Raw genomic sequence first — 22,937 nt, forward strand, 5'->3', positions numbered from 1 at the left:
CTTTGTCAAAAATCAATTCCACTGCTTATTTTTGTACAACCTATGAGCTGAGAATGTTTTTACATATTAATTGGCTTGAAAAAATATATGACATGTGAAAATCATATGAAATTCAAGTTCAGTGTCTAGAAATAAAATCTTATTGGAACACCACTCTTCTCATTCAGATGTATTGTATACATTCAGAGTTTTTGCACTGTAGTAGTATAGGCAATAGTTGGGACAGACAGTATGACCTGCAGACTTACTTTCTGGCTCTTTGTACAAGTTTGCTGATCTCTGAAGAAGGCCATTCAGCTAAGAGACACGTTTCTACATACCAGCCAAACAGTACTCAATCCAAATTCGTGTATGAGTTAATTATGAATTTTGACTCAGACATTTGTAGTTGCTCAGGCTTCCCAGGTGGCCCTAGTGTAAAGAATCTTTGTAATGCAGGAGGCACAAGGTTCAATCCTTAGGTTGGGAAGATCCCTTGAAGAAAGAAATGGCAACCCACTCCAGTATTCTTGCCTGCAGAATCCCCATGGACAGAGGAGCCTGGGCGGGCTACAGTCCATGGGGTCACAAAGAGTCAGACACGACTGAAAGACTAAGTACAGCCCAGCATAGCACATACAGAGAACTGAGATAAATAGATAATCTCATTTATCAGAGCAATACCTTCAGGGACTGATATATTTCTTTACTTACCTAGAGAGAGAAGAAGAAGCCTTTAAGGACATATTTATATAACCTTAATAATGTTATTTTTGTGATTATGCAGAATTATCATGTAGTGGGCACTCAGTAAAATATTGTTTGACTGTGTGATGCTCCATTTATTGGAGGTTCTTCCAGGCCATCTCAGGTCTGTTGATTGTAGTTAGATAATTTTAATTTTATCATCTAGGGAGAATAGATCTAGGGAGAATAGGGAGAGAGAAGGCAGAAAGAGGAATTTTGGGGTCAGACAGGTAAGAGTTTAAATTTATTTTGTCACCTGTTCCCTTTGTGACTTAAGTAACATGGGCTTCCCAGGTGGCACAGGAAACGCAGGAGAGGTAGGTTTGATCCCCGGGTGGGGAAGATCCCTGAAGAAGAAAATAGCAACCCACTTCAGTATTCTGGCCTGGAAAATTCCATGCACAGAGGAGCCTGGCGGCTACAGTCCATGGGGTCACAGAGTCAAACACGACTGAGCATACACACATGCAGAAGTAACGTATCTTGTTTCAAGTTCTGTTTTCTTCTCTGTAAAAAGAATTTATATATCTCCTTCACTGGTTTGGAGATTGAAATAAACACACATGATCCCTAGCAGACACTTAATAATAGTTTTTTTCCCTCTTTCAGAGATATCTCCCCCTTTTATGTGATTGTCTGTGGCCCACCACTAGCTCTAGTTTTGATATCCCAGAATTATTACCGGTTATTTCAAAGAATGTTATAAAATATTATTATGAAAGTGATAAAGGTGTTGAGAGGACTTACTGTGTGTCAGATACTGTAATGAGGGCTTTATATTCATTGTCTCATTTAATTCTTACATAACTCTGAAATAGATACTAGTATTAACAATGTTTTATGTGGTAAAATGAAAGTTTAAGGAAATTTATGAGCTTTCCCAGAGGTGTTATATATCGAGTATTTGTCATGTTTTGGAACTGTTCTAAATACTTTATATGCTTTGTTTCATTTACTCTGCACACTGATTTTATGAGGAGATACTGTATTTCCTCCTATTTTACCAGTGAGAAACAGGGTATTAATACAAAGACATTAACTTGCAAAGGTAATACTGCTAGGAAGTGTTGGGACAGGGATTCAAATCTAGCCAATCACTTTTAAACACCATAATTAGAGGGGTTGTGGGTAAAACAAGGCAGTGTTATTAAGTGTACAGTGATTACTAACATGATGGCCTTCCAAATCTGCAGTTTTTTGTTTTTCCTTTTGAGTCAGGTTTTTATATGGAGCTGGAAGAACTTTTAATAAGACCAAAGAGTATTTATTTGAGAAAGTTAGCCTTTATTTATTATGATTCAGTTCAGTTCAGTTCAGTTGAGTCGCTCAGTCGTGTCCAACTCTTTGTGACCCCATGAATCGCAGCACACCTTAAAAAATTATAATTGTTTTGCTTTTGCTTATCCACCATCATTTTTAGAAATTGAGGATATTACCTATTTTTCAGTTCTAAGCTATAATTCAAGCATAAGAACGGTGTTGATGAATTTAAATTTTGTAATGTGAAACAAGGTAATTTTTTTTGCATTAATGAAGGCTTTCAATAGTGATGTTAAATAAATGGTACTATTTAATAGTTGATAATATATTAATGGTATTAGCATACATAAGGATTTTATGGATAGTGTCATGTATTAATCTATAGTTATAATGCCCTTCTTTAAAAGACAGCCAGCAATTTATCTCTCAAATGTATATCTTCCTCTGTAGCATTACATACTTCTCTTTAATCTGATGACAATAAATAATAACTTTTCCACTGTAGGGAAATACACTTGAATACGTTCTCTGGAAAACTAAAAACTCTCTACTAGAAATAGAAGGATTGTGAAGACTTTAGACATTGCCCTTTTTAAAAAACTGATATGTAATCGATATATAACATTGTGTAAGTTTAAGGTATACAGCATTGATTTGATATATTTATTGCAAAGACATTGACTTTTAAATAACATTTTTAATGCAAGGCAAGATAACTTTGGTATCATTCTCTAAAAGCAACAGTGACTAACTTCCTGCAATAACTTTTAACAATTTTGTGTATGTATGCTATTCTTAATTAGTTGCTGTCACAATAATACAAAAATAAATTTTATTCGTGAAAATTCATAGTATGATACAGGTAGTCTCAAATTTTTCTATAAATGCAGGCTTTCTTTATATGAGCCTTAGATAAGAATCAAAATTTGAAAAATAGGATTAGTGAGGAGATTGACATTTATTTCATATTTTAAACTTATATGTTTGAAATATGAGATTGCAATCAATTTAAGGCCCTTTTCATCTCCTTGTGCAGTGGTTTTTTTTGAGATGGACTGTGTTGGACTAATTGAATGGTTCTGATATAAATGAGTAGAGACTTGACCATCATAGAAATACCATTGGTAAGCTGGTGGTATAGAAAATGTGTTACAATCAAGGCAGCTTCTTCTTGGTGTTAATTTCAGTGGCAGATCTAGGTCACAATTCATCTTCTGCATACCAAATGCCTCCTCTGAAGCTTAAAATAACAAGACCTATTCAGAGGTATTTTTTCTTTTTATTTTTTTCCTGTGAAATTGCCAAAACATTTAGCAGAGGATAATTAGATGACTATTTTAAAATTGGTCTAACCTTTATATTTAATGGCATTAACATTTGGTTGCTTGGGAGGATTGCCCAAATTACTGATTTGATATATGAGAAAAGTATTAATTTTATTTGGTAAAAAATATAAATTACTAAGTATTATAAGAATTCTCCAAGATTTAGTTATATATTAAAGATGGCCTTTCCTTTTGCAACTTTAAACAATCTAATTACATTATATTTTGATATATGATTTCAGTTTACTCGTAAGTGATAGTTGCAAATGAAAGGTTTTATTTTTGTTAAATTTTTATTTTAATTTTTATTTCTGTTAAACAGAAAGTCATTTGGTATCTGTATACTTCAAAGTCTGACTTGTACATTTAAATATTTTCTTTAGAAAGTTTTTATAACTATTGTAATATCTGATGATTTGGAATGATTTTGTATTAAGTACTGTGATTTGTCATACATTTACATATTATAACAAGTAAATTCTTTACTGTAAAAGCTATTGAACTTGTTCGTCCTAGATCTAGTAGTAGGATTAATTGGAGTATCAGTCTTAACATTGAATTACTGTATCATGTCAGAAATACAGTTTTTGGATGGATAAATTCTATACAATAAATACCACTCCAAGCTTGAAAAGATGGTCAGGACTATACCTGTTATTTAGTCCTGAATATTTCTTTCAGGACTGATTGACTAATTGACTCAATATTTCTTTCAGTATTATTTGCCAACTAGTACATACAGATGCTGTTTTATTTTGGGTTTTATCAACCTGTGATAATCCTTTAAAAATTAAAAGTACTTTTTCAAATTATAAAAGTAATGTACATTTATTGTAGAAATTAGAAAATAAAGATAAGCCAAAAAGAAGAAAGATAAACATTTATAATCCTACCAGCCTAGATAACTGCCATTATTACCTTGGTGTTTATTTCTCAGATATTGTTTTGTGTTGTACATATACAGAATATATATAGATTGGTCATACTTTTTTCTCTTTAGGTCTTTTGCTTCTCTCTAGAATATTTTTCCTTAGAAAATATGCCTAGCTTGTCTTATTACTTAGGGCTCAGCCTAAATGTCACCTTCCAAAGAGAGCTTCCATAGCATCTAGAGTAGCAGACTGTTAATTTTCTAGTCCAACTATATAAGGTCTAGGAGAGTAGGGAGGGATAAGATCTGTTTCAGCCAACTCTGTAACTCTAGTGCTTAGAAGGGTTTCTGGCATATAGTGGGTACTTAATAAATGTTTGAATGAATATTTATAAAAATAAGATCAGATTATACATACGTTAGATGCTCTGGAAAGAAAGGTAAGATGTGTATTGCTTACAGTCTAGAGGAAAGGTGGACAATTAATATGGTAAGTTCTATATAATAGAGGAAGTGCAGTATTAAGGCAGCATGTAGTAGAAGGTGTCCAGATTGGGTGGGGACGAGTTGTTAGAGAAGGCTTTCTGGAAGTGTGACAATGTAAGCATTTCATAACCTTGTAATTTGTCAGTTCTTTTCATCTATAATATAATTTATAATGGTTGGGTAGTATTTTATCCAGAGTTTAATGTAAATACCAGAGTTTAAATACCAGAGTTTGTATGTAAGTACCAGAGTTTAATCCATATCCTGTTGTTAGTCATTTAGGGGATTCCCTAAATAACACTGTCATCCATATCTTACATGTCTTTTCTTAGTTATTGTTTTCTTATTTTCTTGAGTAATTTTTACTTGGGGTGGAGTTTATGAGACCAAGAATTATAAATATTTTCAGGGCTTTGTACATATTCATTTTGGGGATACTGAATTGCCCTCCATGAGAGTTGTACCAATTTATATTTCTAGTAACAATATATAAGACTGCCACCCCCCAAACTTGCCAATTTGTTAGGCAAAATGATGATGTTACAGCTTAATTTGTTCTTGTTTGCTTCGCCTGTATGTATCGTACTAGTTTTATAGACAAACAGCAAATTATGGCAAGCTTTAATTTAGATTTTACAGTTTCTGAGTAGATACTCCATACAGTATGGTATATGTGAAATTATTCAGATATTTATCTTTAGTTATCTTTCGTTTTGATTATAAATCATATTAGGTTATATGCTTACCTTTGCATTATTTAGCAAAGTCTTCAATCCAGAATATTTTTATATTTTAAGATCTTTGTCTCATTTTATAAACATGTAAATTATAATGACAAATTCGGGAGAAACTGAAAACAGACTATTTAATTTCAGATTGCATACCTTAAGAAGCTTGTATGTTGACACTAGGCCTAGTAACTAACTTCTTTTTAATTATTGTGGCCAGAAACACCAGATGAAAATGGTAAAACCCAGAGAGCTGATGATTTTGTCTTGAAGAAAATAAAGAAGAAAAAGAAAAAGAAACACCGAGAAGATATGCGAGGAAGACGCCTTAAAATGTACAATAAGGAAGTACAAACCATCTGTGCTGGCCTGACCCGCATCAGTAAGGAAATCCTCACCCAAGGACAAATAAATAGCACTTCAGGAGTTAATAAGGAGTCCTTCAGGTATCTGAAAGATGAACAGCTGTGTCGATTAAATTTGGGCATGCAAGAATATCGGGTACCCCAAGGAGTACAAACACCTTTTATGACTCACCAGGAACATTCTATTCGTAGAAATTTCTTAAAAACAGGTACTAAATTTAGCAACTTTATTCATGAGGAACACCAGTCCAATGGTGGTGCTCTTGTCCTTCACGCTTACATGGATGAACTCTCATTTTTGTCTCCAATGGAGATGGAGAGATTTTCTGAGGAGTTTCTTGCTTTGACATTCAGTGAAAACGAGAAAAATGCTGCTTACTATGCTTTAGCAATAGTGCATGGAGCGGCTGCTTATCTCCCAGACTTCTTGGACTACTTTGCTTTTAATTTCCCCAACACTCCAGTGAAAATGGAAATTCTGGGCAAGAAAGATATTGAAACAACCACCATTTCAAATTTTCACACTCAGGTAAGGTAAAAATCATTGTTAAATTATTTAGTAGATACAGGTTACAGTACCTCAGAAGTATTAACTTCATTCTGTTTTATAGCACATAACGGCACACTTTTGATTACAATTCACGGTGGTAGAGGTGGTTCAGATTGTTTATAACTCTAGTTAAAAAATCTTAACTGCTGAAATGCTTTGGGGTGTGGCTTGTTACTTGCTTGGTCTAAGAAATGCTTTATACCTGTTTTACGTCATTTTTTGTGGAACAAATTTTTATGGGAAACCAGCTTGAAAACCAACCCAGTTTTTTGTAAATTGGGTAATATTAGTGTGGATGATGTGATTTAGATCTGGTAGCCTCAGAGTGACTAGTTAAGACTTACCTTTTATGTCATGATAAAACACGTGAAGGCCTTGGCCTACTTGTCAGGTTTTTGCTGTTTTTGTTTCTCTTCTTTCAGTAACTTGTTGGCAGTCTATCCCAGAAACATACCCCATTTATGTGACTTGGAAGTGTCACTAGGAAGACCGCCATAGCCTCTGCTCCTTCTGCCTATGCATTATAGTAGGTAAAGACATTTTCTGAAGCCTTGCTTGGGCAGCTAGGCTTAAGTCAGCAGGGAAACCTCTCCTTCCTAACCAGTGGTTTTTAACCAAACATTTTTTCAGTGAAGTTATTTTAGGGCATAAAAAGAAGTTGATAATGTGTCCTAGTTTTGTTCTTGCTTGCTTTTTTCATAAGGATTCTAAACATGAATGGTCAGCTATAATTTGTATTATATAAATTCTACACTAGTTTAGTGGAGACTTTCACTTTTTAGAGATTTATGATTATATAACCTGTTTTTTCAGGTTATCTAATAATTTGCTGCCATTCTTTTCCTTAAGGTTTTTTTTAAGTAAATAGATTTGCATCACAAGACTCTCAGCCACCTGCATTATAGTGGTTTCAAGCCACTTAGATTTATATGAAACCTTCTCTGACTTGAATCTTTTTAGTGATTCTTACCATCCTTGCCTCCAATGAGGGGAGTATCCAGTTTAGATTTATGAGCTTCAGAATTTCTCTAATTGAAGTTCTCTCTACAGTAGAGAGAGCAGGAGCAGCCAATCTGGAGAGGTCGCAAGATGGGGCTGCCCAAGATGTTGGAACACGATGTGCAATAAAGGGCTTCGTCTTGGATTTTGGCCTTATTACCACAATCAGGTACCGAAGTGCTGACTTTTGTAGTAGATTTTCTTTTTTCTTTTTATTTTTTTTTAAAAGGAGTTTTGCCCTTTGAAGGTTAAGGAATCCTATTTTTATAAATATTGGAAAAGGGACTGAAAATAATTCTCTTAAATATAGTTCTTAATCCTCCTAAGTCCCTATTTAACAAAGAAGGATATTGCTGAGAGCAGAATTATTGTTCTCTATCAATTTTTTCATTTAGAAAAATGCAGCAAATTTTCTATTGTAGTTGACAGACCAGCAGACATATCTGAGAAATAAGCCAGAAACTTGGGGGTGGGGGGAATATCTTGGTTTTCTAATGGTGATTTTTTTAACTTTCATATTAGCTAGTCTCTAGTGGATCAAGCTTATATGTCAATAGACAGTACCCAGTCTAAATAATTAATAGAATAAAATATCTCTAAATATTCCCTGCTGATTTTTGTCCTCCAACTAATTTTTTTTTAATGGAGCTGAAATTTAAATGACTGTACCAACAACTTACCTTGAGATTTGCTTTGAGATTTATAAAGTAGCCACTTTTTAAGAACATAACAAATATTATTCGTCATTTCAATCACCTAAGGATATTGAGGGCTGTTAAGTAAGTCTTGTGTTCCAGTGATCCTGGCACTTAATTTTATTTATGAATTTCAGTCATTGGAGAGACATGAGGTGTGGGTATGGGAGATTATCATAGCCCGTCAAACTATGAATTTGCAGCTAAAATTTTTGGCAGTTGGGATGGAACCTCACATAGTAGTTCAGATTTGTTTAGCATTTTGGGGTTTATAGCAGTGCTTTCATGTTCATATCTTACTATTTGAAATAATCTGTCGTGGGGTAGGTAAGCAGTTTTATCTTTTTCATGGAAGAAACTGAGGCTTGGAGATGTTCATTGTTGTAACAAGGTCATGTAGCTAGTTAAGTAGAAATACTGGTCAGGGGATTCCCTGGTGGCCAAGTGGTTAGGACTTGGTGCTTTCACTGCTGAGGGCCCATGTTCAATCTCTGGCTAGGGAACGAAGATCCCATAAGCCATGCAACATGCCTCCCTCTCCCCTCCAGAAAGAAACAGTGTGCAAACCTATGCCACGGGAATGACAGATGCATTGTTTTACCAATTCTCCTTCCCTCACTGATGAAACTAGTGCTTTTATTTGTCTAAATATTGTGGTTAGTGAAATTAAAATATCTCACTTTAATACAGTGTTCAGAAAACTATTGTAATGTTTTTCAAAATTCTGTGTTTTGTTAAGCCTTATGAATTTCTGTTAAAAATAAAGCAAAGTAAATTTTTTATTACCTTAGAGATACAGTTAATGGAAGTTATTTATAGTTTAAATATGTAGCCATGATAATTATTCATGACTATATTTCAAGACAGTTTATTCAGCAAACAGTTGTTGAGAACTTACCATGTACTGCACAGTCTGTTCTTAAAAGGACTAAGTGATGAGCTCAATCCTAGTGGAAGAGATGAATAAACTAGCAATTATAATACAGTTTTAAGTATTAGAAGAGACGTAATGCATAGGCAAAACCCTGTAATAGAGGGAGCACAGTTTGTGGTGTTACCTGACTCAGACTTAAAGTGATTAGAAAAGGCATTTTAAAGCATGTGATGCTTGAATAGAGTCTTGAAAGAAGATTACTTAGCGTAATAAGGTCATCTTAAGCATAGTGAATAATGAATAATAGCCTGTGCAAACATGGAGGGATTAGAGAATGGGGCGCTTTCAGGAAGCTGCAAATAGCTTGACATGCATAGTAAGAGTACATGCTGACTGTTAAGGGCAGTTAACACTGGAGAGAGAGACAGAAATCAGTTGTGAAGAGCTTCGTATGATGTGCTTAAAAAAAGTACTTTTTTCCGAAGGAAATGGGGAATCATTGGTGAGTTTTAATAGCATAGTGCTATCAAGTTATGTTTGCAAAGATTGCACTGTATTGTGAAGGGTGAAATAGAGGAAAATGAGAGTGAAAGCGAGAAGACTGGTTAGATTACTGTGGTAACTAGAGTGGAAATGATCCATGTCCAAACTGATACTGACATTAGGGAGGAAGAAATGAAATTTGAGAAATAATTAGAAGATGGGATTAATTGCACTTGGTGAGGGAGGAGACTGGAGTATTAAAATGCGGTTTGGACAAATGAGCGGACTGTGGTGACAAAGTCAATACAGGATTGAAAAAGTTGGTTTCTAGGTGTTGAGTTTAATTTGAGATATTTTATGTTGAGGTGCTTGTGAGGACAAAAAGAAATTTCTCTCTGTTAGATAGTAAGATATATGGATCTTAGACGGGGAGACATATCTAGACCTAAGATACAGAAGTTGGACCATTAGCATATATAGATGATCCAGGGACAGCATTAGAAATGGAAGAGATGAAGCTGTGAATGGAATTCTTTGATGCACCAACATGTATTAGGAACACGGGAAGAATTCAAAAAGAAAGAGAGGTAGAAGGAAGGTTACAGTACAACTTTTATAGGTTTTAAGAATTGATGAAGGGCTTAAATATCATCCATATTAGGAGTCAAGTAAGATAAGGACAGAAAAGTGTTAGGTTGCTTAATTAGGAATTTAATTGGAAATATTATTTAGACCAATGCTTTGCAAACAATGGCCATTTAAATAGTGTAAATTATGCTTTTTTTTTAAAGAAGCTTGGTACTTGCTCTGTGAATAAATTTGGCACCACCAGGGAGCTTGCTAGAAATGTAGACTCTCAGGTCCCTACCCAGGTCTTGAGTCAGAATCTGCATTTTAACAAGATCCTCAGGTTATTCATATACATATTAAGGTTTGAGAAGTACTACTTTAGAACTTACTGGCTCTGGCTGGAGAAAGTAAAATTCAAATGTAGGTTTTATTATGTGCAAGAAAAATTATAGCTTCTGTTACTTTCATGTATTTAAATTAGTGTGGTAGGCAAGCTAGGATGCACATGGAAGTGCTTGTTTCCTTTACGGTTCAAAAAAAAGTCAAATGTTTTAACCCCGAAGGAGGTAAGTTCATGATAAATATCAGTTGAAGCTGATTCTCAAATTTGATTACTTATCTGTTAGAAGTTGATAACAGGATAATTTTGTAAAGTTGAGTTTCCAATCTAAAATACTACACATATATTGATAATATGGTATTTTTATAATTCTGTGGATTATTCAGGTCAAATTAAGTTTTAAATAATCATTGGCTAAATAACAGTTTTGACCAAAAGTTTGTGTTTGTGAAATCTTTTGGTCAGTTAATGGAGAAAAATTAGTGTTCACTTGGAAATGTATTTTCTTCTTAAAAAACTATGGAATATATATAATTTATGATTTTTTGATTGGATGTTATTTCTTATAATTATTAGCTACTTGGAAACTTTTTTTTTATGGTTTCGACTTTGAAGTGTGATAGTTCTGCAATAAGTATGGGAACCAGGATCCCACTTGCCACAGGGCAACTGATTCTGAGAGCTGCAACTAGAGAAGACTGTGAGCAGCACAAAGAGCCTGCATGCCACAGCTAAGACCCAAGGCAGCCACATAAATAAATAAATATTTTAAAAAAGAGAGCATAGAACTAGAAGAGTGCTTTGTAGCTTGGTAAATAACTGAGAAACTCTTAAAGAACTACAGTGTGTTACATAAAAGAAGAAATATTTTAGTTAACTGACTTTATAAAACAGCATAAAAATGGTAGACTTGTTTTTTTTTTCTCTCATTCTAAGTACAGCTTACAATAGACTCGTTTTGACTCATGCTGCTTTTTTACTGTACGTTTTAAAGTGGGAGTGCCTTTCTATTCACAGGTCACAAGGTTAGGAAGATTGCTGGCTAGCTTTTTCCTTTCTGTTTTTTTTAAACAATCAGCTCGAAAAGGCTTCTTCCTGAAAGATGAGTTCTATGCAGTAATTATTATCCTACCACCCCTCACCACCTCCCCCCCACTTCTCCTCCCCTCGGGGTTTTTCCATATTGTGTATTTCTAGCTTGGTGTTCTACTAGGTTTTTCTTTTTTAAAAAGAAGTTGTTTTGTTTTATTCTTCTAGAGCAGTTTTGACAGCAAAATTGAGAGGAAGGTATGGAAATTTCCTATATACTCCCAGTCCCCACATATGCATTAGTTCCTCCCATTATCAGCATAGCCCACCTCCCCACCGCCTCGCCCCCAGCCCCCTGTTCTCCCTGCCAGAGTGATAAATTTAATTGCTGAATCTACACTGATAACATCGTAATCGTCCAAGGTTCATAGTTTATATTACACTTCACTCCTGGTATTGTACAGTCTCTGGGTTTGGGCTAACATATAATGATATATGTTCATCATTAGGGTAACATACAGAGAATTTTCAAACTGCCCGAAAAATCGTCTGTGCTGTGCCTGATTCTTCCCTTTCTCCCCTTCTAACCGCTGCCAACCACTGATCTTTTTTAGTGTTTCCATGGTTTCAACTTTAAAAGAATGTCATATAGTTAGAATCATATAATGTGTAGCCTTTTCAGATTGGCTTCTTCCACTTAGTAAAATATACATTTACGCTTCTTCTGTGGCTTTTCATGGGTTAATATGTGTGCTTAGTCGCTCAGTTGTGTCTGACTCTTTGCAACCCCATGGACTGTAGCCCACCAGGCTCCTCTGTCCATGGGGATTCTCCAGGCAAGAATACTGGAGTGGGTTGCTATGCCCTTTTCCAGGAGATCTTCCCAACCCAGGGATTGAACCCAGGTCTCCCACGTTGAGGGCACATTCTTTACCATCTGAGCCACCAGGGAAGCCTGCTTGATAGCTCATTGATAGCCAGTGTGATAGCTCATCATGATTTGATCAGTTCAGTTGCTTATTCATGTCTAACTCTTTGCAACCCCATGGACTGCAGCTCACCAGGCTTCCCTGTCCATCATCAACTTCTGGAGCTTTGCTCAAACTCATGTCCATCGAGTCAGTGATGCCATCCAACCATCTCATCCTCTGTCATCTCCTTCTCCTGCTTTCAGTCTTTCCCAGCATTAGGGTCTTTTCCAATAAGTCAGTTCTTCCCATCAGGTGGCCAAAGTATTGGAGCTTCAGCTTCAGCATCAGTCCTTCCAATGGATATTCAAGGTTGATTTCCTTTACAATTGACTGGTTTGATCTCCTTGTAGTCCAAGGAACTCTCAAGAGTCTTCTCCAACACCACAGTTCAAAAACATAAATTCTTTGGCGCTCAGCTTTCTATATGGTCCAAGTCTTACAACCATACATGACTACTGGAAACTATAGCTTTGACTTGTCAGACCTTCGTCGGCAAAGTAATGTCTCTGCTTTTTAATATGCTGTCTAGGTTGGTCATAGCTTTTCTTGCAAGGAGCAAGCGTCTTTTAATTTCATGGCTGCAATCACCATCTGCAGTGATTTTGGAGCCCAAATAAAGTCTATCACTGTTTCTGTTGTTTCCCCATCTCTTTGCCATGAAGTGATGGGACCGGATGCCACGATTTTAGTTTTTTGAATGTTGAGTTTTAAGCCAGCTTTTTCACTGTCCTCTTTCACTTTCATCAAGAGGCTCTTCAGTTCCTCTTTGCTTTCTGCCATAAGGATGGTGTCGTATGCATATCTGAGGTTATTGGTATTTCCCCCTGCAATTTTGATTCCAGCTTGTGCTTCATCCAGCCCGGCATTTCACATGATGTACTTTCCTTTTTTTTAGGACTAAATATTAATAATATTTCATTGCCTGGATGTATTACAGTTTATTTATCCATTCATTTATTAAAGGACTTGTTGGTTACTTCCAGGTTTTGGCTCTTATGAGTAAAGCTACTGTCTTCTAATTTTTAACTGATCTATGGCTATCCTTATTACAAGGTGTATTATTGGGGAGCACAGCTGAAGGTTATTTAACACTCAGTTGATACAGGGTAACTTTATAAAGTTTATGATCTAAAGGACTACATATGTATTGACATAGGCAATATATATTGCAAAATATATTCAAATATAATTGTTTCAACTTTTATAGGTAGTATAAATACATTTAAAAATTTAATGCATCCAAAGCTAACTACCATTTTCTCATGGGCATTACCCTCCTATGTACAGACTATCCTCCCCTACTTGCTTTGCCTTCTGATTTTACTAGAGGGTGAGTTTTCCCTGTTTGGCATTATGTCTCTTGCTTCCGTAGCAGCCTTATTTTTTCCTGTTCTTTGTTCTCTACATACCTCCCTCCAGTTCTCATTATACTTGCTTCTTCCTTCCCATCACATACTTTGGGAAGTGGTAGAACTCAATTTGTTCTTTGCTCTCAAGTACCATTTCCAGGCCAGAGTTTCTCAAACATGCCAGATCCTAAGAATAATCTGGGCTTGCTAGTTCCAGACACATATTTAGAATCTCATGTTCCACTCCTGGAATTTCTGATTCATTCTGTCTAGAGTGAGACCTGAGATAAATACTCAAGTGATTTGATTCTTGTGATCAGGCAAGTGTAAGAAACACTAAACAACTTCATAATTCCAAACAGAAACTCTATACCTACTTCCCTAGGATCTTTACTCATTTCCATCCCACCTTTCCCCCTTCCATTGCTCTGTAAAGAAAATTGCACATTATTTTAAGTGAATTCCTGCTTTATATGGTTCCTTCATTTTAATTAAAGGAATATTTTTATTCTCCCAAGAAGTCAGTCTTTATGAGATTTATTTCAGTATTTATCGTCTAATGTTTTGCTATGCATGTATGCACATATAAACAATGTTATGTAACAATTTTGTGTGATTTAACACTAAGTCATAAATGGCATGTATCATTCTACACATTGCTTTGGTTCAACATTGCTTTTTTTAAATTTCAACATTGCTTTTTAGAATTACATTGATACATGTAATTCAGATTCATTTATTTTAACCACTGTGTGTGTGTATGTGTGACTCTATCAATTTATTTTCTTGTTTTTGAGCATTTAGCATGTTTGCAGTTTTGTAATACTATTGTGTTGGATTAAGAATATATTTGGAGATTTATCCTGAGGTGTATATATCTTGTATACATCCCACGTATCCTGTACACGTATATAGTGGGATTTCTGTTTGCCTTTTTCTTCTCTTCTGGGAGTCTGTGACTATTTTGTTGCCTTAATTCAGTGACTCAGATATCTGAAAAGTCTTTCTTCTACCATTACATTTGATTGGTAGTTCAGGTAGATGTGAAATTCTAGGTTGGAGATCATTTATCTGCAGATTTATAAAGATGTTGCTCCAGTATCTTTAAGCTTTGAGTGTTGCTACTGAGAAATCCAAAGTCAAGGTGTCCTGTTTTTTCTCTGGAAGCTTTCAAAACCTCCTTCCTAAAAAATTTCAAAACACTGAGAATAATGTGCCTTGAGATGGGTCTCTTTTTGCTTTTTAAAATGTTTAATTTATGAAATAAATGATAAACAGGTATAAAGAATAATAAGCACATGTATTCTCACCACTTTGTAGTTGAAGGCCACCTCCAACCCCTATGGTTTTTCTCAGGTCTCACTGGTATGAGTCTTTTGTTGTTGTTCACTCTGATGAACATTTAGGTTTTTTCAGTGTGGGAATGATCCTTCTGTTCTTCTGTTACTTCTTTGTTAATTTCCTTACCTCAGTTTTCCTGTCCTTCTGAAACTTTTATGAGTTGGATTGAACCTCCAATTTTCTTATCTATCCTTTTATTTTTCTTTGTCTTTTTATTCTACTTTTTGGGGAGATTTAACTATCTTCTTTTTCTCCTGTTGGTTTATTTCAGCTGTACTACTTTGTATTTAAGAGCTTGTTCTTGTTTTTTGCTTTTTTTCTTCTTTTAAAAAAATAACTTTCCTTTAAAAAAATAACTTTCATGAATGCAGTATCATCTTTCATCTCTCTGATGGTATTAATTATACTTGTTTTGAAATTTCTTTTATCTCTAAGTTGTCTGTTTCATCAAGTTTCTTTTTGTTTGTCTTAATTTTCTGTTAATGTTAGATATTTTCTTCAAAGGTCTGGTCATCTGTTTATATTTAAATATGAATCAGTACAAAACTGATAAGAAACTCATCAACTTGTAGATGGGACTTAGCATTTGATGATGACTGGGTAAGGACTCTGGCCATGTCATTATCAGAAAACTCCAGATATTAGCATTTCGAGATCTTTTCTTTGGGGCTTTTAATTTTTACAGCTAAGAATCTACCACATTTTTGCTAGAGGAGTAGAGTAACTTGTACCCCTATCTGCTAGAATTCTTGGAACTGAACTATGGAAATAGGTAGGTGATTCATTGTTAAACTATATGGAATTTTAATTCTGTCTTTTCAGTATACAGGGTTTCTTTCACACTTTCACAGTTGTACCTGGTAGTTTTGTTTCTATAGCCTCTTGTCCATTTTCTCCACAAATATAGATAGAATAAGGAAAAGGATTAGATGTGGGAGGTGGAAGGTAAGTACGTGGAGGGGTCTGAATGACTTGTAAACAGATTTTAAACCCATCTTCATTGTTTTAGTTCTGTGCTTTGTTTCCCATCTTCTGTGGTATTTAGCCTTTCCATGAGTTTGTAGCACAAACTCGCTTTTGAGGTATCTTCTGTACTCAGTGTTCAAAGTTCTCAGTTTGCTGATTCTATACATTTTTTACCTTCAGAATATGTTTTGATAGCTTGTATCTATCATTTTCACTTCTGTTTGAGCTTCTGGAATTTATAGCCTTTCTGTTTTACTCTCAATTGAGTGGGGTTTTGATAAGGAATAAAAATAAATCATATGTTCAGTCTACCTTAACTAGCAGCCTTCTTTACCTTTTCACTACTCTGCATTAGTATTAAAGCATCACACAAAAGAAGACGTAAATGGAAAGATATATCACATTCTTGGATTGAGAAGAATCAACATCAAATGATGATTCCCCTAAATTGTAAATCAAACATAATCCCAATAAGAACCCCAGTAATTGTTTTTTTCTGGGACAATTTTGACTTGGAAATTTATGTGAAAAAATAGATAGGAACTTTGAAAAAGAAAAGCAGTGATGGAGGAGTGCCTTATCAGATACCAATATGTTTTAAAGATTTAATTATTAAATAAGCATAGACTAGTTTGTGAACATTGTTCAGTGAAACAGAAAAGTCCAGAAATAGACCCAAATACGTATAGACATGTGATATATAAAAATGGTAGCATCTGAAGTCATTGGTGACAGAGATGGTAGTGCTGGGACAGCAGGGTGTCTAGAGTGTATATTAGTATTGGTATCACTGTGTACCATGAAAGAACTGTGTGCCAGTTCTTTCATAACTTTGGAGTGGCAAAGGTCTTTTTAACTATGACCAAAACAAAACCAAACATCACATAAACAAGGTCAAAAGACAAATTTGTATCACCGACAGAAGATTAACCTTTCTAAACTATAAAGAGCTCTAGAAATACTACCAGATAAGAGAAATACTAGCAACACAGTATAAAAATAAGCATTCCAAATGGACACTTAACAGAAAAAGAAATACAAATGGCCCTTTAATCCTGTTATCTGAAAAGGCATGCAACTTCATTCCTAAGAAAATGAAATTAAAACTACTAAAATGCCAGTTTTAACTTATTAGTGAAAATCCAGAAGTTTTTTAATATCCTCTTAATGGAGTAGTGGGGCAACTTGTACTTTCTTATATAGCTGCTGAAAGCTTATACACCCTATTGAGGGTTGCTTAGTCTTCCCATCCTATTTCTCCCTGATCCTGTGTCCTTCTCTAACCACAAACCATTCTTATTTTCACAGTCAAACTTCTTGAAAGAATTGTCTGCATTTGCTGTCTCCATTTCCTTATATCTCCACATCAGTTTGGTTTCTGGCCTCATAATTAATTTCCCTGAAACATCTCTTGCTAAGGTCACCAGTCAGCATTTTTCATCTTCATCTTCCTAGAAGTCTCAGCAGCATTTTGATCAAATTCCTTGAGGTATTTTCTTACTTTGATTTTCATAATACTGTGCTCTCTCGGTTTTTTTCACACCTCTCTGACCACTTGACAACTCCTGTAAGTTGTTTTTTTGCCGACTTTTCTTTCCCCTTTGTGTTTTTTAATTTGGAGCTTTCTAAGATGCTTGCTCTTTGAACTCTTATTTTCTCTAGTCAGGTCTCTTTTAAAACTAAGTTAACAAGTTACCACAAAACATAGTGCCTAAGTGTTACTGAAAGGAGTTTGTGTGGGGGGTGGAGGGGCAGTGTCCTGCTACTCACTGCTCAAAAGCCAATAAGCAGGCCAGGTTGCTGGAAAGGAAAAGTGAAAGTGGAGTCTCTCAGTCATGTGCGACTCTTTGCAACCCCATGGACTGTAGCCCACTAGGCTGTTTGGTCCATGGAATTCTCCAGGCAAGAATACTGGAGTGGATTGCCATTTCCTTCTCCAAGGGATCTTCCCAGCCCAGGGATTGAACCTGGTTTTCCCACATTGTGGGCAGGTGGAAAGGAAAGTTTCCATTATTTCAGGTGACAGCAACTGGGGTTGTGGGGGTGGGGTGGGGTGTGGTGAGAGTACAGACATCTGTCCAAAGGCTGACTTCCCCAACCGTGACAAGCAGGGAGTTGAGAGCATTTATAGACGGTGTAGGGGGGCGGGGGGTGCGGTCTCCATGCAGAAATAGCACAGTCATCTCTAACAGTCATCTTCAAATTGGTCATCAGTGGTCTGACTAGCATCATCATGATGGTTTTAGGTACAGTTAATCTTCAGTTCAGGGTGGACTTATTTCTTTGCAGTCAATTCTTGGAATTGTGGCAGCTCAGGTTCTTGTTTCAGTCTGGTCATCATGTAGTTAACTTTTCCATCCGGAGGTTTTAGTATCTACAAGACAGCTCACAGGATATGGCTCAGAATATTATCTATAGCCCTTGAGAAACAGCTAAAAGTCCTTGATTGTGGTTAATGACTACATTATTATTATTTAGTCTCCTCTGACTGTTTTCCTTTGTTCCCACATTTCTCACTTCTCTGATTAAACTTATTCTTGACTGAAGTTTTCCAAGGCAAAAGGCAGGCATAGGACATGGTGGGTGGCAAGGACCATATGGTCCTGCTCCATTTCACTAAGACAATATAAATTTAGTCTCTTACAGTTCTGAAGGGTCTGAAGAATCTTTTTCTTAAAATCTGCTTGTTTTTTGTTTGCCTTTTATTTTTTTCGCTTAGTGGCCATGTGTATTTCCTGGCTTGTGAGTCCCTTCCTCCATCTTCAGAGTACATCAGTCCAGTCTCAGCGTCTATCATCACATCACCTTCTCTTTGTCAGATCCCCTCTGATTCCTTCTTTTGACACCCATGATTACAGTTAGGGCTCACCTGGATAACCCAGACTATCTCCCCATCTCCAAAGTCTTAATTCATTCACAGCTGCCAAGTCCTTTTGCCATGTAAGATAACAGTCACAGGTTCTAGGGATTAAGACCTTGAGAGTCTTTAGAAGAGTTGTTCTTCAGCTCATCTTGTCCCCAGCTGAAGGTATCACCTCCCCACCCAAACCTGGTCCTCTCCTCTGGTAGAAAGAGTGGTTTCTCTGGTTGCCAGGGGCAGAACCTGTAAGACATTCTTGACAGTCCTTTCTCTTCTCTATTATATCTGATCTTTCCCCAAGACCTCACAGTTTTATCATTATTTTTCAAGTTTTTAAAACATCAACTCCACTGCTGAAAGCTTAGTCTGTTGTTTCTTGTTTGGACTATTCCAGAAACCTCCTAATTAGTCTCTTCTCTTTCACTGTCCCTTTGACAAAACCAAACCAAACCCCAAGCCCCCTACCCTGCTAAAAAAAGGCAAACCTGATAACTTTCTTTTCCTTTTACTTTAGTGACTTCCCAAATTCTAAATGTGGCCTTCAAGGATTTCTATAATCCAACTACAGTTCATTTCTCCAGTCTCATCTTTATTTTTCTCCTTTGTTTTCTATTTAGCACCATTAGCTTTCTTTTAGACCCTAGAAAGAGTGATGCTTAAGGATTTTGTTTCCTTTAAACTTGTTATGTGTGTTTAGTCGCTCAGCTGTGTCCGACTCTTTGAAACCCTATGGACTGTAGCCTGCCAGGCTCCTCTGTTCATGGGGATTCTCTAGGCAAGAATACTGGAGTGGGTTGCCATGCCCTCTTCCAGGGGATCTTCCCAACCCAGGGATCAAACCCAGCTCTCCCACATTGCAGGCAGGTCTTTACCCTCTGAGCCACCAAGGAAGCCCAAGAATACTAGAGTGGGTAGGCTATCCCTTCTCCAGGGGAACTTCCCAACCCAGGAATTGAACCATGGTGTCCTTTGTTGCAGGCAGATCTTTACGGCTGAAGTACCCGGGAAGCTCTTAAACTTGTTCTATAGAGTTTAATTCATTGTTATTTTTGAGGAACAGTTTATTCCCTAGATCAGGATCCCATGTTCTCCTTCATAGTGTCCTAAAAGTGCCTGAAGACTTGTCACACTTTATAGTTAAATATTTGTTTAGTGTCTGCCTCTTTCTACTAGACTGTAAGTTTACAGGGACTAGTTAAAGGTCTGGTTTGCTGTATCTGTATTTAGGACAGTTTCTGTGTATAATATATGGTAAACTTTGATTAAATGAATGATACTGGCCTTCCTGTAATCCTTGTGCTTTATTTAAGGTTATGTAAGGCTACTTGTGAGAAGATTCCAAGTTTTTGAAGATTACTGTGTCCCCACTTTCATAATTTCAAGTCATATACTTCTGAAATATTTTTAATTTCATCATTCTTCCAATTTTCTGATTTCCAAGTCACTAATCATCTTAGTTGTTCTCTTTTGAGTGTGCTTTTGTAATAGCCTTTTTTTTTTTTTTTAGCCCAGAGCAGGAGATAATACTCCAGATGTCATCTGTGCAATATGAAGTATTACCTCCTTTAGTACAAAGTGTACATATGGTATAGGCTAAACCACCATAACAAAGAGATCGCACATATAGTAGCTAGAACAAAATAAATTTCTCTCTTAAATAACAAGTCCAGAGGTAAAGCAGCTCTGTCCCATCTGATGTCATCTTGGATTCTACTTTTGTTCTATCTTTGGTTTTTCCATTTCCTCTGACTTTGTCATGTGCATGGTTGAACTTGGCCCTCAAAAGAAAAAAGAGGAAGTGGAAAGCAGGCAGCTTATATATGGTCTGGAAATTGCGTATGTAACTTATGCTAACATTTTGGCCAGAATTTAGTCACACTTAGCTGCCAAGCAGCTCTATGCCCAAGAAGTTTTGTAAGAAAAAAAAAAGAATAGTTACTGGGCGATAATTAGTAATTTGCTTGTTTGGCATTAGGTCACAGTTAGTACATGTTGAATTTCTGGCCATAAATATTGTCAGTCTTCTAACTTGTGCTGTTAATTTTTAAAATACATTATAAACATTAGCATTTGTTAAATTATTATATATAAACAGTAGATACTGTTAAACAGCTCTACTACTACCACCTTTTGGGGGGGCCAGAGTTTAATGGCTGATTATTTCTAGACTCAGTAAGCATAAATTCAACAATTTCTCCTCTTCAGGTTTACTTTCTTCTCTTTCCAGAATAGGAGAGGATGTTTTATATTACTACATGTCACATATTAATTATTGTAGGTGTTTGCCTTTTTACGTTGTCTTCAAGCTCAGTGCTGTTGAATTTAGTGGTACTTAAATTAGGTAATCATGGAGTACTGTATAAAAATGTTAATTCAGTTTCACTTTGTGTGTAAAATTTAAAGCAATGTGATTTCAGATTTTTAATGCATTAAAAGTTGTATAATCTCAAAGCCAGCAGGCCACAGAAGTTGATGAAAACTACCACATGGCTGTGTACTTCTTCAAGGTTAAGTTATGTGAGATTTAAATGGTGATTCATCTTTGGGAGACTTACCATGTAGTTTGAAAGCCGTTGCTGGAAGGAATTTCTGATAATTGGGAATAGCTGGAGGAGGTATTTGGAAGAGACTGATAATTCTTTTATTAACCCTGAAAGCATATGGTTCCTAGAGCTGGTATCAATACCAAAGTTAAATCTGCTTTAGTTGTTTAGGGTGCTTGGCTTAGAAAGGTTAGAATAATGCTTGCTTAGAAAAACTTCTTTACCTCTATATCACATAATATATCCTTTTCCCCAGACTGCCTCCCGTGACTTTTAATAGCATGATGATCATACAGACAAATGGAATGTAATTCATACAAATATATGCAAGGTAATTCTGGTCTGGGATCACCTAAGGAGATCTGGGGGGAAAGATTCATAAGGAATTAAGAAATGACTGCTATTTAATAACAAGATCTCAGACCTTGTGTGTGTGTGTGTGTGTGTGTGGAATGACATTAAATTGTCTATAGAAAAAAAAAGCAGTGGGATGATTCTGAAAACACTGCTAAAAAACTAGCAGTAAAGAACTGTAAGAAATACTAGAAGGTCCTTTATTCTTTCTGTTAAGCAAAATAGGTGGTTTTTGAAACAGTAACAATTGTCTTTAAAAAAAAATTTTGACTGTTCAATAGAGACCTACCTTTTAAAAGTATAATTATATATTAGGCTTCTCAACTTAATCTGCATCTTACATAAGGTAGAAAATGCTAGGTTACTGAACCAAGGTGAAATGCTGGTTAGAATCTAGTGTTTAAGTCATCTGTATGTACAGGATCTGTCTCTCCATTTGAGAAACAGTTCATTCTGAATTGGAGGTTGGAGTATTAAGAACATACATGATATGGCTAGAATTAATATCAGCTTGTATTGTTGGTAGATTCTGTGTGAAGGTTAGGATTCTCTGGGCTTCATATTTCTTAGGGCTGCTTAGAACATGCCTTAAGCTTACTAGAGAGTTGATACAAAATGTCTATGTGCTTGCAGGTAACATTAGATTATTATAAGAGTAATCAGGAAGGCTTCCAGAGGAAAAGTCTAGAACTGATATCTGAAAGTTAAGATTTAGGTTGACAGAAAAGAAGACATTCCAAGAAGGTAGACTCAAGAGAAAAATCACTGCAGGTAGATACAAGTTTGGCTAAATTGGTTAGAAAAAATGATCAGCCTACCTGGGTGGAGAATCTTAATATGGAAGTGATGGGAGATTGGTTTTGATAGTAGTTGTCCTTGTATCTGGCTTGATGTGAAAGCTTTCAGCCTAGGGACTACAAAATGAATATGGAAGATTAATTTGACTTTTTTGTCAAATTAATAGTTTTTTTTTTCCCTATCCTGTCAATTTAACTGTTTATTTACTGATTTTTTTCCCCTAATAAAGATCACAAGTGTTTAAAGAGTTAAAAATCATCATTCCCAGAGAAATTTATATCTTAATGTTTTCAGTATTTCCTTGAGATTTCCTTGGGACCATGGACTGACTTGCATTTTGGAATTTCTGTTTGTGTTTCATATGTCAATATATTTGTCAGTGTGCTAGGGTGCCTTTCTGTAACTGTTGATTTTATCCAAGGTACTGACCATTGAATTCTTAGTATGTAAAAGA

General features: G+C 35.8%; 1 protein-coding gene across 1 annotated transcript in view; it reads left to right on the plus strand.

Annotated features, from left to right (window-relative positions):
* The window catches only part of RSBN1 (round spermatid basic protein 1), a 43,161-nt gene that overhangs the window by 4,934 nt on the left and 15,290 nt on the right, over positions 1 to 22,937 (plus strand). Inside the window, exon 2 of the mRNA XM_019956778.2 lies at positions 5,617 to 6,290. Coding sequence (XP_019812337.1) covers positions 5,617 to 6,290 — 674 coding nt within the window. The remainder of the gene's footprint in view (positions 1 to 5,616; positions 6,291 to 22,937) is intronic.

Source organism: Bos indicus, chromosome 3, assembly GCF_029378745.1.
Source record: "Bos indicus isolate NIAB-ARS_2022 breed Sahiwal x Tharparkar chromosome 3, NIAB-ARS_B.indTharparkar_mat_pri_1.0, whole genome shotgun sequence".
Taxonomy (NCBI): Eukaryota; Metazoa; Chordata; class Mammalia; order Artiodactyla; family Bovidae; genus Bos; species Bos indicus.